The 16,354-nt window shown below is 44.2% G+C and overlaps 1 protein-coding gene across 1 annotated transcript in view; it reads left to right on the top strand.

Moving 5' to 3' along the window:
• DPF3 (double PHD fingers 3) overlaps positions 1–16,354 on the top strand; it is a 205,527-nt gene that overhangs the window by 184,118 nt on the left and 5,055 nt on the right. The window contains exons 9-10 of the mRNA XM_054026168.1: positions 11,922–12,034; positions 14,000–14,081. Of these exons, the coding sequence (XP_053882143.1) occupies positions 11,922–12,034; positions 14,000–14,081 (195 nt within the window). The remainder of the gene's footprint in view (positions 1–11,921; positions 12,035–13,999; positions 14,082–16,354) is intronic.

Raw genomic sequence — 16,354 nt, 5'->3', positions numbered from 1 at the left:
CCTGGGTGCATCAAACCTCTGCTCCCAACAGCACACCTACACCTGCCATATCCACCCCTCCACTGCTCTCGGTACTGCAGCTCCCTACTCCGACGGACGCACCACTCCGCTTTTTGACAGAGGCCACACCTGGCGGTTGAGCACAGATGGCCCGCACTGATGGCTCCAGTGCTACTGAAGGTCTCTTTGGACTCAGACAGCTATTCATTAGGGGAACCGTCATTCTCCCCTGTGTCAGGACACAGCTCGGGCTTGGTACACTCCGGCACCGCTGCCTTGGAATGTGTATCCTTGGGGCCTGCCGTACACCCAGGACCCAACCCCATGGGCACACTGGCCACCCTGGGACTCATACCACCGCCCATATGCACCTTCCCAGGCCTTGCACCCTTCTGTCCAGGCTCCTGTGCCACACAGGGCACAATCACACCAGTGCCCAACCCCTTAATCAGCAAGGGCTTCTATTTCCTGTACTTTCTCATCCCTAAAAAGGGAGGAGAATTCCACCCCATCCTCAGTCTCCAGCTACTCAACACTTTCATTAGGAAAATCAGTTTCCATGTGGTGACACTCGCTCCCATCATACCCTCCCTCCCAGCTCTCCACATGAAGGATGTGTGTTTTCACATTGACGTCCATGCGGCCCACCACAAGTTTCTTTGCTTTCGTGTGGGCGACAACCACTGCCATTTCAGAGTTCTCCTCTTCGGCATTGTGACAGCTCCAAGGGTCTTCACCAAAGTCTTTGTGGTTGTGGCAGCCCATCTAAGACAACTGGGGTGCTCTGTGTTCCCTTACTTAGATGACTGGCTTCTGGTGGCACCATCCCTCTCAGAGACGACATTGGCCATCTGCGCTCTTGGCATCTGTATAAACGAGGAGCAATCTGTGCTTGTCCTGAGGTGGACAGTCCACTTCATCGGGGCATGCCTAGATTCTGGGACAGCTCAGGCCTTTTCCTGCCCTGATGTCCCTAGTGGCAGCTCTATGCTGCAACCCATGCACCATGGTGTGCAGCTGTCTCTGCCTCTTCAGCCACATGGCGGCCTGCCCCCATGTGACACCACAGACCAGCCTGCACATGCGCTGTCTACAGCTGTGGCTCCTATCAGTCTGCAGACTCCACATCGACTACCTGGATGTTCCATGTCTGGTCCGGGCCTCCCTCGCCTAATGGATCGACCCCTTCAAGGTGCTGATAGGCACCTCCTTCACGACTCCTGTCCCAACTGCCACCCTCACCATGGATGACTCCTTAGCCAGTTGTGGTGCCCACCTGGAAGGACATGTGCCCCTATTCAGATTGTCCACCCCCCGCATCCTCCTCCTTGTGCTGCCGGACCTCCTCACGCAGGACCAAGGTGGAGTCCAACATCCCAGCCCAGGCCTGCTTTGCCTCATGGCCTTGTTTTTTGGATGTGGCTTGCACATAGACAATGCTTGCTCAACACCAGTGTGGCACATACTTATGCTCAGCAGATGAGCTTCCACACGGGCATGCTATGCAGCAAAATGGAAGTATTTTGTCTCCTGGGCGCAATGCCACCATCTCCCCTTCAGTGATATCTCTGTCCCTACCAGCTCAGTCCACGTCCACTTGGCAGCGCTTAGTGCCTTCCTCTCACTCGGTGTTTATCCACCATCACCCGCTTTCTGAAAGGGTAGATGAACAGCTTTCCACTGCTTCTTAAACCTACACCCTCCAGGGACCTCAATCTTGTACTCTCTGCCCTCACCAGACCTCCCTTTGGGCCCCTGCTATGTGCTCCCTCTCACAGTTATCCATGAAGGTTATCTTTCTCGTGGCCATCACTTCTGCTAGATGGGTCAGCAAATTGACGTCCATGATGGCCGAGTTTCAGAATAACCTTCACCCTAAGTTTCTCCCGAAAGTGATTTCGGAATTTCACCCCAACCAGTCCAGCCACCTCCCAGTCATCCATCCCAAGCCACGCCACTCCGGTGGACAGGACCCTGCACTCATCAGATGTCCGCCACGCACTTTCGTTCTATCTTGACAGAACCTGCACCTTTTGCACCCCTGCATGCCTTTTTGTAGCCGTTGCAGAGAGGTTGCAGGGCCAAGCCTTCTCTTCACAGCGCATATTAAAATGGGCCTCTACATGCTATGGGCAGTCTAATACCCTGCTGCCCAACAGGGTTAAGGCCCACTATACGTGGGCACATGCGACCACCTCCACCTCCCTGGTTGACATCCCCTGGCATGACATTTGCCAGGCAGTGACCTGGCACTCCGTGCATATCTTCACTGCCCACTACACCATCACCCAGGGAGTGGCGGAAGACACAGTTGTGGGCCGGGCCGTCCTGTAGACGGCAATACCACTTGCTTCCTCGCATCTGCCTCCACGCTGAACACTGCTTGATACTCACCCACGTTTGGAATACATATAGGGATCATCACTCGAAGAAGAAGAAGAGGAGGTTACTTACCTGTAACTGGAGGCGCTTTGAGATGTGTGGTCCCTATTTGTATTCCAATACCTGCCCACTGTCCCCTCTGCTGTGGTCTGCGCTATTCAAAAGTAAGAGGGTGACTAAGGGTGTATCACCCCACATGGCCCCTTATAACCTTGCCTGGAGCATGAGGCAATGTATGATGCATGTGTGGGTCAACTGATACTGCTACTGAAAACTTCTGGCTCCGGTGCCTGGCACGCATGTGCACCTGCATTTGCAATACAGATAGGGACCACACATCTCAAAGAACTTCCAGGTTTCAGAGTAGCAGCCGTGTTAGTCTGTATCCGCAAAAATAACACGAGTACTTGTGGCACCTTAGAGACTAACAAATTTATTTGAGCATAAGCTTTTGTGGGCTACAGCCCACTTCATCAGATGCATAGAATGGAACACACTGGAAGAAGATATTTATACATACAGAGAACATGAAAAGGTGGAAGTAGCCATACCAGCTGTAAGAGGCCAATCAATTGAGATGAGCTATCATCAGCAGGAGAAAAAAAAACCTTTGAAGTTATAATCGAGATGACCTATAGAAGGTGTGAGGATACTTAACATGGGGAAACAGATTCAATTAGTGTAATGACCCAACCATTCCTAGTCTCTGTTTAGACCTAAGTTAATTGTATCTAATTTGCATATTAATTCAAGTTCAGCAGTCTCTCTTTGGAGTCTGTTTTTGAAGTTTTTTTGTTGCAAAATTGCCACCTTCAAGTCTGTCACTGAGTGGTTAGAGAGGTTGAAGTGTTCTCCCACTGGTTTTTGAATGTTATGATTCCTGATGTCAGATTTGTGTCCATTTATTCTTTTGCGTAGAGACTGTCCGGTTTTAAAGAACTTCCAGTTACAGGTAAGTAACTTCCTCTTCCCAATTGTCCAGTGAGACATACAGAACTTGTACCCTGAGGTCTAGCTCAAAATACAGAACTCTCACATTATGACATTTTATGTATATTAAAGTGATTTTAGGTAATTTTAGAGCCTTTTAAAATCTATTAGGTATATTAAGACCTGTACAGCTGGACTATGTGTGCTAAGGTAGTCTAGATTTACAGGGGGAAAGATTTTTAGAAGTACCAATAAAACCATTTTAAAATACTCTAAAGCATTTGAAAGGTATTTGTGTGTAGCGGCATATTCAGAAGACATGGTGGTTTGAGGTGGGATAAACGTTTTACTGGCACTCTTTTGATATTGCCGGAATAATTCACTCATTGCTTTGCCACTTGTGTGTTATGCAGGTCATCCCAAATTATTACAAATAAATCTTCCAGAGCACATCCTTTTAGAATGAATTGTTTTCTCTCTCTCTCTCGGCTAAGTGTGTGTGCGTGTGTGCATCCCTCCTCCGCGCAGATATGTACATAATGTTATAATATGCACATCCTTTGAGACAAATTTTGCTCTCAGTTAATTCTACAACCAAGGTGCTTGGCTGTAATAGCAGAATTTACCCCAGTTGATGAATTCCTCATTTTCTCTATAAATATCTTACACACTTAAACACATTTTCCTTACATCTCTGGTCCTTTACTATTGGCAAACATTGATTATTTTCCACAACACCTGTATTTATAATGGAGCTGAAATTAACATATCTATTTTTTACTTCATTATTTATGCAACATTGATGAATTATGATAATAATTAGCACTGGTAATTTCATCAGCTCTATTAATAAAGACCTTGCACCTATAACACCTTGTCTCCACAGATCTCAAAGTGCCTTACGAACATTAACAAATTATGCCTCACCAAACTCCTGTTACAATAATTAATGCCATTTGACAGATGGAAAAACTGAGTCAAAGAGGTTAAATGGCTTGCCCAAGCTCTCATTGGAAGTTTGTGGCAAGGCTGGGCAGAACCTAGAACTCCCAAGTCTTTGCTGTTTGTTTTAGCTACTAGCTCGTGATTTCTTTTTGATCAGAGGTTTCCTGGGTGTTAATTAATGGGGTGAGCTCACAGCATTGTGTTTTTTTTTTTTTGTTTGTTTGCTGGTCGGTCTTGTACAAATAGTGGCAGGTATTTTTTTTGACACTTTTTAATGCCCAGCAAGTTCTGGATTTTTTCCCTTTAAAAATATGAATAATTGATAGCAGATTGGTTCAATTAGTATAAACAAAGAATCATTAAAAATATGGCCAGTCATGTCGGAGGTTTTGCCTTATAAGAGAAGGGCTTTGTCTATCCTTCACATTTTTACCTAAGCTTTACCTAAAATTGCAAGCATTTCATGCATGCTAGCACTCTCAGGGTACATATGGGGTTGGTAGCCCTGGTGGGAAATTTTAAGGGAAAATATGTAGGATAGTCAAGGCTAGAGAGAGAGATCTGGCTGGTTGGCTTCCTAGGGTACAGGATTTTCAAAGAATTGCTTTAGGTTGGGAGGTATTTAGCTAGGAGACTCACTCCCATAATGATCATTGGGATTTGCATGACCACAGTCCTGCACAACACTTGGAAAGCATATGAACTATGCACTATGGACTAAACAACCACTGTAAAACATCCCTAGCGTTTCCAGGAGAACTTAAAATATAGACCACAAGCCAATTCTCCTTTCAGTTGCACATGTGCAATTCCCATTGACTCCAGCTGGAGTCATACCTGCATAACTCAGAGCAGAATTTGTCCCAGTGTCTATTATGCAAGAGGTTTTTGTTAGCTCCTTGGGTGACCACTTAAACCAGGGTTCATTCTATTTGATATTCTTTGTAATTCAAATGCATTACTTCACTGAAACTGGCAGTACCTGGGAGCAAACTACCATCTCTTCAATGCAGTTGCCTACACCTCCCAAGTGCGAGGGCATCAGAATATCTTTTTTTTTTTTTTTTTTTTGCTTTGTCCACACTGGTCAAAGAGAAACTATGGAGTGAGGAATGGTGTGCTCTGCTACAGCTGAATGGCCTCAGATCCCCATCAATTGATGGAGTTAATTTCTTCACAATTACTGGCATATTGGAGCTAGCTGACAGAATCAAGATGGCCTGTCTATTGACTAAGGCCACCAGAACCCTTTAAGGCTCATTCTGTAGCAGAGCAGCATTTGGTCAGCAGCATCTGCAGCACCAGTATTGCCTGCCTGCAGAACGCCTACTATCGCTCGGTAGGGGGCAGCAACGTGCATATTCATATAGTGACTCCATTGAAAGAAAAGGGCAGATTTTCTCACTGTTATGTCACCAGGAGGCAGAAATAAGCTTTTTTAGTGCCTTCTTTTCCCCTCCCTTTCTTTAATAATAAAATATTGGCCGGTTGTAACAATATCCAGCACTGATGCTTTTAAGTTTTCAGCTTATTTCAAAAGGTGAATTCAATTGTGGTCTGTTCTGTGGACTTGGAGCCAGAAACTCCTGAGTTCTGATCCCTGCTCTGACACTGATTCTTTCTGTGGGCTTGGGCAAATCACTTAATCTCTCTGTGCCCCAGCTTCCCCTCTGTAAAATGGAAATAACAGTACTTCCCTAATACACGGGGCTATTGTGATGATCAGTGAATTAGGGCTTCATCCTGAAAACACTTAGGTGCATGAATAGTCCCACTTAAGTCACTAGGACTGCTCACATGCATAAATATTGGCATGATTAGAACTTTAGTATTTTGAGAAAGAGCTCTGATGATAGAAAGGGCTATGGAAACGGCAAGAATAAATACCCAGTTTTTCCAAGTCTTGCAAACTGATCATGAGTTTTGTGACACATGGTGCTTTTTCTTAAAGTTCCAGCTCCTGGAATCCTGTGATTATAGAGAATTTCAGTTTTCTCATATTTTTATGTTTCTAGCCTTCATGATTACTGAGGAAAGCTTCAGAATGGGACCCTGAGAGACAAACACCAGAATGGAAATGAAAAGAATCCCAACTTTATAATTTTTTAAAGAAATCTTATACATTTTAAGACAATCTCATAATTTTGCAGGGCCTGACTCATGATTTTTGAAAGCCTGGTTTTGGCAATACTGCACATGTGTAAGCATTATAAGCTATATCTTTAGGCAGACAAGTGAAGACAGAATCTGTACTTCCATGCTACCCCCCCATTAAAATTACAGCTTGCCCTTTTATTTTCAGTAATTGCGCTAATTCCTTGTAATAACAACACCAGTTATATCAATGCTGATTCCATCATAGCAATATGAAGGGCTTGATTTCTTCAGTTACTTTGCCCATGGAATTTCCATTACCTATACGGGGTGGCTGCAACATTGGACATTCTACCTGTACCATCTGTCTGTGGTTGTTTAAAGACCTGAATAGTTTATGGACTACTGACAGAAGGTAACCAGGATCCCCATGGGTTTTCATTATGCCACTGATTAAAACAAAAACAAACAAACAAAAACCCGACCACACATACGTGGTTGAGGAAAGGCCTGAAAAATACCATAATCTTGTCTGTCAGTTGCACCGTATGCTGATTATATGTTCCTTTTGAAACTGGGTGAAAATCCCTTTTGCTTAGCATAAATATTTTTAGATTTGTTTCTTTTAAAAAAAAGGAAGCTGGTGCTTATTGTTGTCTCAAAATCATCGCTGCGATTGTTTGGAAAAGATTATTGATTGGATTGTTAATTTAAACAGTCTGTGGTGGTTGTGACAGTGCACATGGTTACAATTAACCTTGCGATGCAGAATTCATTATTGAAGAAGCACTAATGAGCCATTCTAAGGTCTGTACTGATCGCAGAATGCCTGGATGCAGCAGATCACTATTGGCTGCAATGTCATTCCTCGTCTTTAGTGTCACACAGTCTGTGAGGGATGGAGAGATATAAAATATTTGTTAAGGTATTTGTGTTAAAATCTTCCTCTCTACTAGCCTATACTAGCATTGTGTGCATACCCAGTAAAATATTTCTGACATGATCTCTCCTACCCCCAAATCAGCTGTCTACTGGATGTGCTGTAAGATCAAGCAACATGACATTTGAAGCAACATTGGGAGAACTATAAAGTACTGACCATGTGGGCCTCAGCCACAGAGTTCAGATCCAGATCTGAACGTCCACAAAGATGGCAAGTGTTCATTCTGATTTGGAGTTCTGATTCAGGGCTATCTATGCATTAAACTGGTTGCTTACAGCCAAGGGCTTACTTGCTGTTACCTTCCTTAATGCGGGTTTGGCTGTTTGTGTTGTTTATAGCATTTGTTCCATAGCGAAAGTTATCATTAGAGTGCAGTTATGGTCTGTTAGAAAAGTGACTGTGTGAACCTTTGACCAAGCTACTATCTGTGTGCATTTTAGCATTCTGTCTATTGACTTCAAGGACACAATACATTTGTGCTACTTCTTCTTCCTGTTAGCTTGCAGAGCTCATATGGGTATGTGAGACTGAACTGGAGTCTGTTATAATCAGGATTATTAACTGAGTTTCAACTGCAGAACCTTCACTGCACATCTCAACCTACCCTAAATACAGTTTATCACAGGATTGTAGAACTAAAAGTATTTCTAGGCCATCACAACCACAGACATGGTGCAATAAAACCTTTATAGCTCCCTGTCACACACAGCTCCACCACATCTGTCATTTAGGCCATTTCTTGGGCTGCTGTTTGTGCAAGCCTTTTTAGAAACACCTGTAATTGCAAAACAGGCTTTTTCTGTTATCACTGCGACTCTACCAAAATATGTCTGTCAGACTCAGGTTCAGTTAGGCTCTTCCGCTCTTAGCAGGGGGAATGCCAGAAGCTGCTCTGCTCTGGAGCTCAGATGCTCTGTGGGAGCATAGCCACAGGAACTCTCTGCTATGGAGTTTCCATTGTGTCATGCAGAACACAAGGCCAGTCTAGAGTGAAGCTGGAGAGCCAGAAAGGAGAGCAGGGAAAAGAAAACTCATTTGACTTTAATGCTGTGAACGGTACATTGACACATTTTCCAAGTATTAGAGGGCCTGATCTAACTCCCAGTGCAGTCAGTGGCAATCTTTCCGTTGACTGCAGGAGGAGTTGGATTGGGGCTATGGTCACAACAAAGAAGGGTCGTGAACATGAATCAGAACCTGACTTGGAGGCTGGAAGGACAAGTATCCATGAGACAATCTCTTTCTTCAGAAAGTGAAGAAACTCTGGTCTAGCAGAGAGATCTAGTCCTAGGGATGTGCAATCATTTGGCCACCTGTAGTTGCCCCTTCGACATTCACAAAATTTCTGGACAGGGCATGGTGGGCTGCATAAACTGGCACCCCTTGCAGGTGACTTCCCCTAAAAATAGGCCAGACTGGCACTGCTAGTAGATCCAACTAATGGGGAATGTTTTACAATCTCCATTATCATTATTTCCCCAACTCAGCCTAGCCAGCTTAAAGTGGCTGATTTCTTGTAGGCCTTGTAGCAGATGTGAGTCTTGAGAAGGGATTTAAAGAAGGAGAGGGACAGATCAGTTCAGGGAGGGGATCCATTGGATGAGGAGCAGCGTGTAAGAAATTGCAAAGATGTTTTGGGGAGTAGAGAAGAAGGTGGTCCAGGCTGGTCTCATTGGCAAAGAAGAAAAGGGCCGGGGTGACGTGATAAAAGACAAAGAGTCCTGTGCCATCTTATAGACTAACAGACGTATTGGAGCATAAGCTTTCATGGGTGAATACCCATTTCGTCAGACGCATACCCACTTCGTCACCCACGAAAGCTTATGCTCCAATTCGTCTGTTAGTCTATAAGGTGGCCCAGGACTCTTTGTCGCTTTTTACAGATCCAGACTAACATGGCTACCCCTCTGATACATGATAAAAGACAGACATAGATAAGGAAGGAGGGGTAAAACTGGGAAGGGCCTTGAAAGTGGGAACAAGAAACTTGAACTTCATGTGGTTTAAGAGGGGAACTTAATAGAGGGATTCGAAAAGGAAGAGGATGTGGCCAGAAGAACAGGCAAGAAGTACGGCTTTAGCAGCTGTGCTCTATATGGACTGGAAGAAGGTGATGTTGGTGTCAGGGAAGCTGAAGAAGAGCAGGTTACAGTACTTATGGCATGTGGTGATGAGTGCCTTGGTCAGAGTTTTTGAGTCTGGACAATAAAAAGCAGGATTCTAAAAACATTATGGAAGAAGAATGGAAAGATTTGGAAACAGTCTGGATATATGGGGCAAAGAGAGGGAATGATTCCTGGGTTATGGGTCTGATTGCCAGGCAGGATGGAGATGTTGTCAAGAGTAACAGACAATACAGGGTTTGTGTGTGCGTGCATGTGTGCATATTGAGCCTTAATTTACTTTCTGTTAAATTTCATTCCATTCCTCCCCGTGCTGATTTCATGTGTGACTGAAGCTAGTAACTCTGTGATTAGTGCATGGGGTCCCTGTCTGAGTGGGTTTGCTTGATATATCCCAGCACTGTGCAGCCTTTGTGGATATCAATTAGTTGCTGTTGCAGTGAACTCTTCTCTTACATGTTGTGTGGTGTGCTTGTTCAGATTACTGACATTAAAATGAACTTCTGTTTTTGCCGGGAGTTAACCCTGGAGGACCAACCAAGTGTCATGTCATGTTCTGCAGGTGCCATCTCAGCAATAATCCCCCGAGTCACTCTCAGTTAGAGATGAGCTCAAGTCACAAAATCTGTGTCTGGACACCTCATACTTCAGGATGTGCAGATCCTTGGTTTTGGTTTGATCCATCATAACGATAGGTGCCGTTTGCAAAATCTGGATCTAGTTCTGTGCTGAGATTTAAAACACTCCAAAAATAGGGGTTCTTCTTAGCCAGGGTTTTGGTCTGGGCCTGTCACTACTCTCAATGAGACTGTTTATTCCAGCTCTTAATGTTATTCTCTTAACAGACTCTGACACTGATTTCTCCTTCCTTTAATACTGCCTCCCCTTTATGTTCTGTTCATTTCTTAATTTATGAACATGTATTTTACCACTAGATGTCCTTAGTTCTCACGCCGATCCCACACTAGCATAACCAGAGACCCAGAATCCTACAGCAGTTGGTGACTGTATAATAACTGATTTATAAGAAGGGCTATTCTCTGTCAGCATTATTGGGTTACCCAGTCACTGAGAAATCATTTACGTAACTGCTGAGAAAATACAAGCTTCCAAATATTGTATACTAATTATGGGAAAGTACAACAGAAGGAGAGAAACATTGCTGAGGGATTTGGTAGTGAAAGGTACATTCTCACATGCACATTTGTAACCACTAAGGAATGACAGACCTTAATTGCTAGCAAATTACTAGCAAAATATCTTCCACTTTTCTACTCTGACCACCTTCCTACAAATGTTCCTATAACAATGAAGTTAAAAGGCTTTTTTTCTCTCCCTATTGATAGCTGCCCAATAATAGCAGGTGTGCAAGAGGCAAAAGATTGTGTATTTGTACAATATTCCTGAAGATGTCCAAAACTACATTTAGTGTGTGTCTTATATACATACACACACACTTCCTTTATATACCACTTTCTCCCATGCAGTATGCAGTGTTAATACTTGTATGTACAACAGAGGGGTGAAAAACATAATGTTTTCTGAGAAGGAAGACCATATTTAACTCCAGGTGACCAAAGACTGTTTCAACCTTGAATGGTGATTTTTGGGTATAGTACTTTAGTTCAGTGGTGTGGCTTTTTTTCTCTTGTTCTGTTTTGCAGAAGGAACACTCATCCTACCTTGGTTTGCTTGTTTGTTTATATTTTCCCCCTCCAGAAAGCCCATTGCTGACCCTGCTACCGTGGTACTGCTGTTTCACAAAGCTGGAGTCGACACGCATGTAGGGGAGAGGGTTGTCACTCTGGCAATTTGTCCTTCCCAAATAGATGTGACTGTTTTGCTAGCTTTCCCTTATTTATTCCTTTTGGTTAGTTCGTTTGCGGGAGTTGGTGGCTTTTTGTTTTTGTTTGTTTTTAACCTGGAGGGTTAGCTATGCAATTTGGTTTCTTCTCTGCCAACCAACTTGAGTAGCACAGAGCTCTTAAAAAAACACACCCACTTCATGCTATCCCTTGTCCCTTTTCCATACCCTGCTGCTCCCACTCAAGCAAAGTTTACAGAATCACTCTTTTATTTGTAAATCTTTGGACAGTGGGAAGGGAAGTTTTGAAAAGAGGAATAAAATCTCATTGCAACCAAGTCCTTCAATCAGGCTGAATTAACTGCCAGTTAAAACATAATTCCATTCCTATTAAGATGGATGAGTTCCCTCTGAAAGTGGGAGCTTCTGATTTCTTTCTTTCTCTCACTTTCTTTTAAAAATGTTTTTAAGAGCTCTGAACAAATTACTGCTTTGCCAATGGGGAATTGGGCAGGGATTACTCTGATTTTTTGTGTGCCCAGCAGCGAAAGGGTTAATGCCTGCTTTCCTCTTCGGTATCCGCTAGTTGCAGCCCATGTTGTGATCAGTCCATGTCCATGTGCATTTTGTCCCCCAATTTAATAACAAGTCATTAAAAAAGTAAACAGTAATAATGACAGTCCTCTCCAATTTTCTCCAGGACACCCTACCTGCCTGCAATTCACCACAAACATGACGGAGGCCGTAAAAACCTATAAGTGGCAATGCATTGAGTGCAAATCCTGCAGCCTTTGCGGGACCTCTGAAAATGATGTGAGTTGGTTTTTTTTTAATGTAAATTAGTGCTGGTGAAAGCAACTGCAATGACTGCCCTAGAATACTGTCCTGTGTTTCACTACAAAACTGTAAAACACTGGCAGCAGCGATGAGTCACTCCTCCATTGCTCCTTCAGTATACCTGAGCCCTGACTTGGAAAGAACCTCTCTAGTCCAGTTGCAGTAACTCATTTAATCATCTGTCTCTCCTGAGATTATCATGGGTGCCATATAAAGCCAATTTAGATGATAGTATTTGTGATTTGGACACTTGTGCCATAGAAACTGGACTGAAGCCACAAACCCAATGTCATATAGGTCATTGAACAGCTGTGATCTGGGCTGGGTTTGAATGGGTAGTGGTCTAGAGATGGCAGGTCTATCTCCTATTACTAATCTCCCATTGTCACCCAATTTGAAGCTCATATGAACTTCAATCTTTATGATAAAACCCAAAACCATGGAAACATTCGGGTTGGAAGGGACTTCTTATTGATAATCTAATCTATTTCCTTTGCTCCGTAGCAAGATAAATGTCAAGCAGCTCTCTGGATTTTGTTTTTAGCAATAAAACAGAAAAATCTTAAGAATCTGGGTGCATTCTGTTTTAAGAGTGAAGGGGGGGATTTACAGTGCAGTATATGGGTGTCACCCGCCTGAACATAGTTTTTTGTGACAATGTGAAGAGCTACAGTCCTCATGATAGGAACAGTTCATTTACAGACCCCACTCACTAACCTGCTGAACTTTGCAAAATTTGTTCTGTCCAAGCCGGAGAGTAAAAGGGTCCTGGCAAGAGGGGATGCTCTGGAACAGGTAACACCGGAAATGATCAGAGGAATGGAGAACCTACCTTTGGAGAGGAGACTTAAGCTTGGCTTGTTTAACCTAACCAAATGAAGGCTGACGGGAAATAAATCAGTGGGATAAGCACCGGGGAGGGAGCGGAGTCATTTAAGTACTGAAAGGGCCAGTGCTGAAAGAAGAACACATTGGATATAAACTGGCCATCAGCAAGCTTAGGCTTAAAATTAGGTGAAGGTTTCTGGAACAGCCTTCCAAGGGAAGCAGTGGGGGCAAAAACCCAACTGGTTTCAAGACTGAGCTTGATAAGTTTGTGGAAGAGGTGATATATTATTGAGACTGCCTACAATGGCTTGTGGTCCATCTCTGGCTGCTAGTAGCAAATATCCCAAATGGATGGAAATGGGACACTAGATGGGGAGGACTCTCTGTTACTACAGATAATTCTTTCTAGGGTCTCTGGCTGGTAGGTCTTGTTCACATGTTCAGGGTCTAACTGATCACCATTTTTGGGGTTGGAAACGAATTTCATTCTGGGTCAGATTAGCAGACACCCTTGGAGGTTTTTTTTGCTTTCCTCTGCAGCATGAGGCATGGGTCACTTGCTGGTTTGAACTAGAGTAAACGGTGAATTCTGTGTAACTTGAAGTTTTTAAATCATGATTTGAGGTCTATTACAGGAGTGGCCTATTACGAGATTCTGTGGCCTGCAATGTGCAGGTCAGACTAGATAACCATGATGGTCCATTCTGGCCTTAAAGTCTATGAGGGCATAATGAAGTGGGAAATCCAATCTCATATATGGGTGTGGTCTGGGGGTAAATGTCTCTCTGTTTATCTGATCTTGCTAGTGCATTCCCCCAGCTCAAAGGGAGATTTATCAGTTAGAAACTCAAGCCGTCTTGTTCAACTCAGATGTGGCCAGAAGGGGTCGTTGTGGCAAAGTGAGGAGAGTGTGTGGTTGACCCTGGAAGCAGAAATGTGAGGTTTTGTAAATCCATTCACGTTCCCTATGTGCTTATTGTTAAAGCTGTGTTCAAATGTGTGCAGTACTGATTTATATATGCTTGTGTTCCCACCTCAGCAATAGACTAATCAACATTCTCTGTGTCTCTCTCTCTCTTGCTTTCCCTCTCCCCGCCAACAATTCTGCTTCAGGACCAGCTGCTCTTCTGTGATGACTGCGACCGTGGCTATCACATGTATTGCTTAAACCCACCAGTGTCTGAACCTCCAGAAGGTAACATGTTCTGGAAGTCTACATCGAGAGCCACAGCAGGGCCCATGGGGAGGAGGGAGGAAATTCAGAAGGTGGTCTTGGGCAAGGTGGGTGAAGGAATTGGGAACCGGACTTAGAGCAATGAGGCAGAGGCAAAATGTCAGGTAGCTTTGTAGTGCACATCTGATTGCTGACAGTTGGCTACCAGGGAGGCAGATCAAGGACCCAGTCCTGAAGGAAAACAAGAGACCATTTGGAAGGGCTGGAGATTCTGTACCGGGGAAAGCCTGAGCTAGAAGTCTCCTGTCTAGTGGGGATGAGGGCTGATAATTTGGTGGGTCTGGGCGCTGTTTAACATTAATCTACCTCTCAAATATGGGGAGTTTACAATACTCCATGTTGGAGAATGTGGGGAGTAGGCTGTCCTAAAGTGAAAGGCTGTGCCAGCCACACTGAGTAAGGCTTGCAAGGATGCATCCGAAGAAGTGGGTATTCACCCACGAAAGCTCATGCTCCTATACGTCTGTTAGTCTATAAGATGCCACAGGACTCTTTGCTGCTTTTACAGATCCAGACTGACACTTTGATACTTGGATGCAAGAGTTATTCTTCAGCTGTGCTACAGTTCAGGGATGCTGTGTTGGTGAAGTACAACTCCACCAATTACATCAAATATTTTATTGACCATCTGCCACAGGAGCAGAAGGACCAATTTCAAGCCTTTATTTCAGAAGAAGAGACAATTGCAAGCCTTACTCAGTGTGGCTGGCACAGCCTTTCACTTTATGTCTTCAGTTATATTTACGTGTCAAGGTTCATGGCTGCAATCCTCTGGTCTTCCTAGAGAAGTGTAGAATACATTAGAAGATCTTCCCTTGGAAGGGCCCAAGCCCTTCAGCAATCAGACAGATGAGTCCCTGAACTCTCACAAAGACCCTGCAATCCTTGGGTATTTACATCCCTGCAGCAGCAACAACAAAAATATAACAAGTCACAGACAGTCCAACAGTCTCGCCCAGTTCAGTATTTCACCTTCCCCAAGCAGTATTCTATTGCTACCTCCTAGTCACCAACTTCATCCAAGTGGCCATTTTGGCCTGTTGGTTGACCGTCATGAATCACCACGCTGTATGAATCCTACGCTGTAACATTCTGTCCTCCATCCACTTATGGGGATTCTCTCTCCCATTTCACACCTTCCTGGGAGCTCATCAAACAGATGGATACTGGAAATAATTTTATTAGGATACACCATCCCATTCAACTCCTTCCCCCTTCTCCCTGTCCCTTTTCAAAAACCCTTCTCATCAGGGTCTCTTGAAGCAGGAAGCTCAATCCCTCCTGTTACTGGGGGGAATTGAATTGGTTCCTCCCAAATTCAACAGAAGAAGGTTTTACATTTTTGCATTCATCTTCCACAAGGATTCATCTACCACAAGGATCATCCTCATAGATCCATCCATGCGAGGTTGGGGAGCTCACTTTCAAAACTCCACAGCACAGGGCAAATGGGCCCACAGGAATTGTTGCTCTACATCAATGTTATTGAGCTCAGGGCAGTCCAATATGTATCCCTTCACTTCCTACTCAGGATCAAGGGTCACTCCGTAAGAGGCATGACAGACAACCGAGCGATGATATACTACGTCAACCACCAAGGAGGCGCAACATCCCAATCTTTATGTGCAGAGGAAATAAAGCTCTGGAACTGGTGTCTCACCCACCAAATTGACATCTCAGCCCATCTACCGGGTCTGCAGAACACCTTTGCAGACACTCTGAGCAGACATTTGTGCCAGGATCACAAATAAGAACTGAGCAATACTGTCTTTCGGAAGATCTTTCTCACCTGGGGTTCTTCAGCGATAGACCTCTTCGTGACTCCAATACAAAATGCCATCACCTCTGCCTTAGGGGAGGATTTGGTCACAACTCCCTGGAAGATTCCTTCTTCAGCCCTTAGCCTCAGGTTCTGCTATACACTTATCAACACCATTGCTCCTCAGAGTCCTGAATAGGCTGAAACAGCAGAAAGCAGTGATTATCCTCTTAGCTCCAAAATGGTTTAGACAAATATAGTTCCCACCCCAATCTCACCTTATTACACCTCTGGGCTTTGCTCCTCGATGGCTCTTGGGCCTAGAACAGGATTGTTCTCTTGAGCTGCAGTCTGTGCTGCTGAATAGTAGGAGGCCTGTCCTGAGGAAAACCTACTGTGAGGGGCCAGACCATTTCGGACCAGCTGCTGACCTGCACCCTGACTAACTTCACTGCAACCAATGAGCCCAGCTTCA

Source organism: Malaclemys terrapin, chromosome 4 (assembly GCF_027887155.1).
Source record: "Malaclemys terrapin pileata isolate rMalTer1 chromosome 4, rMalTer1.hap1, whole genome shotgun sequence".
NCBI lineage: Eukaryota > Metazoa > Chordata > Testudines > Emydidae > Malaclemys > Malaclemys terrapin.
Note: the sequence above shows the minus strand (reverse complement) of the source record. Positions and strands in the feature narration are given on the sequence as shown.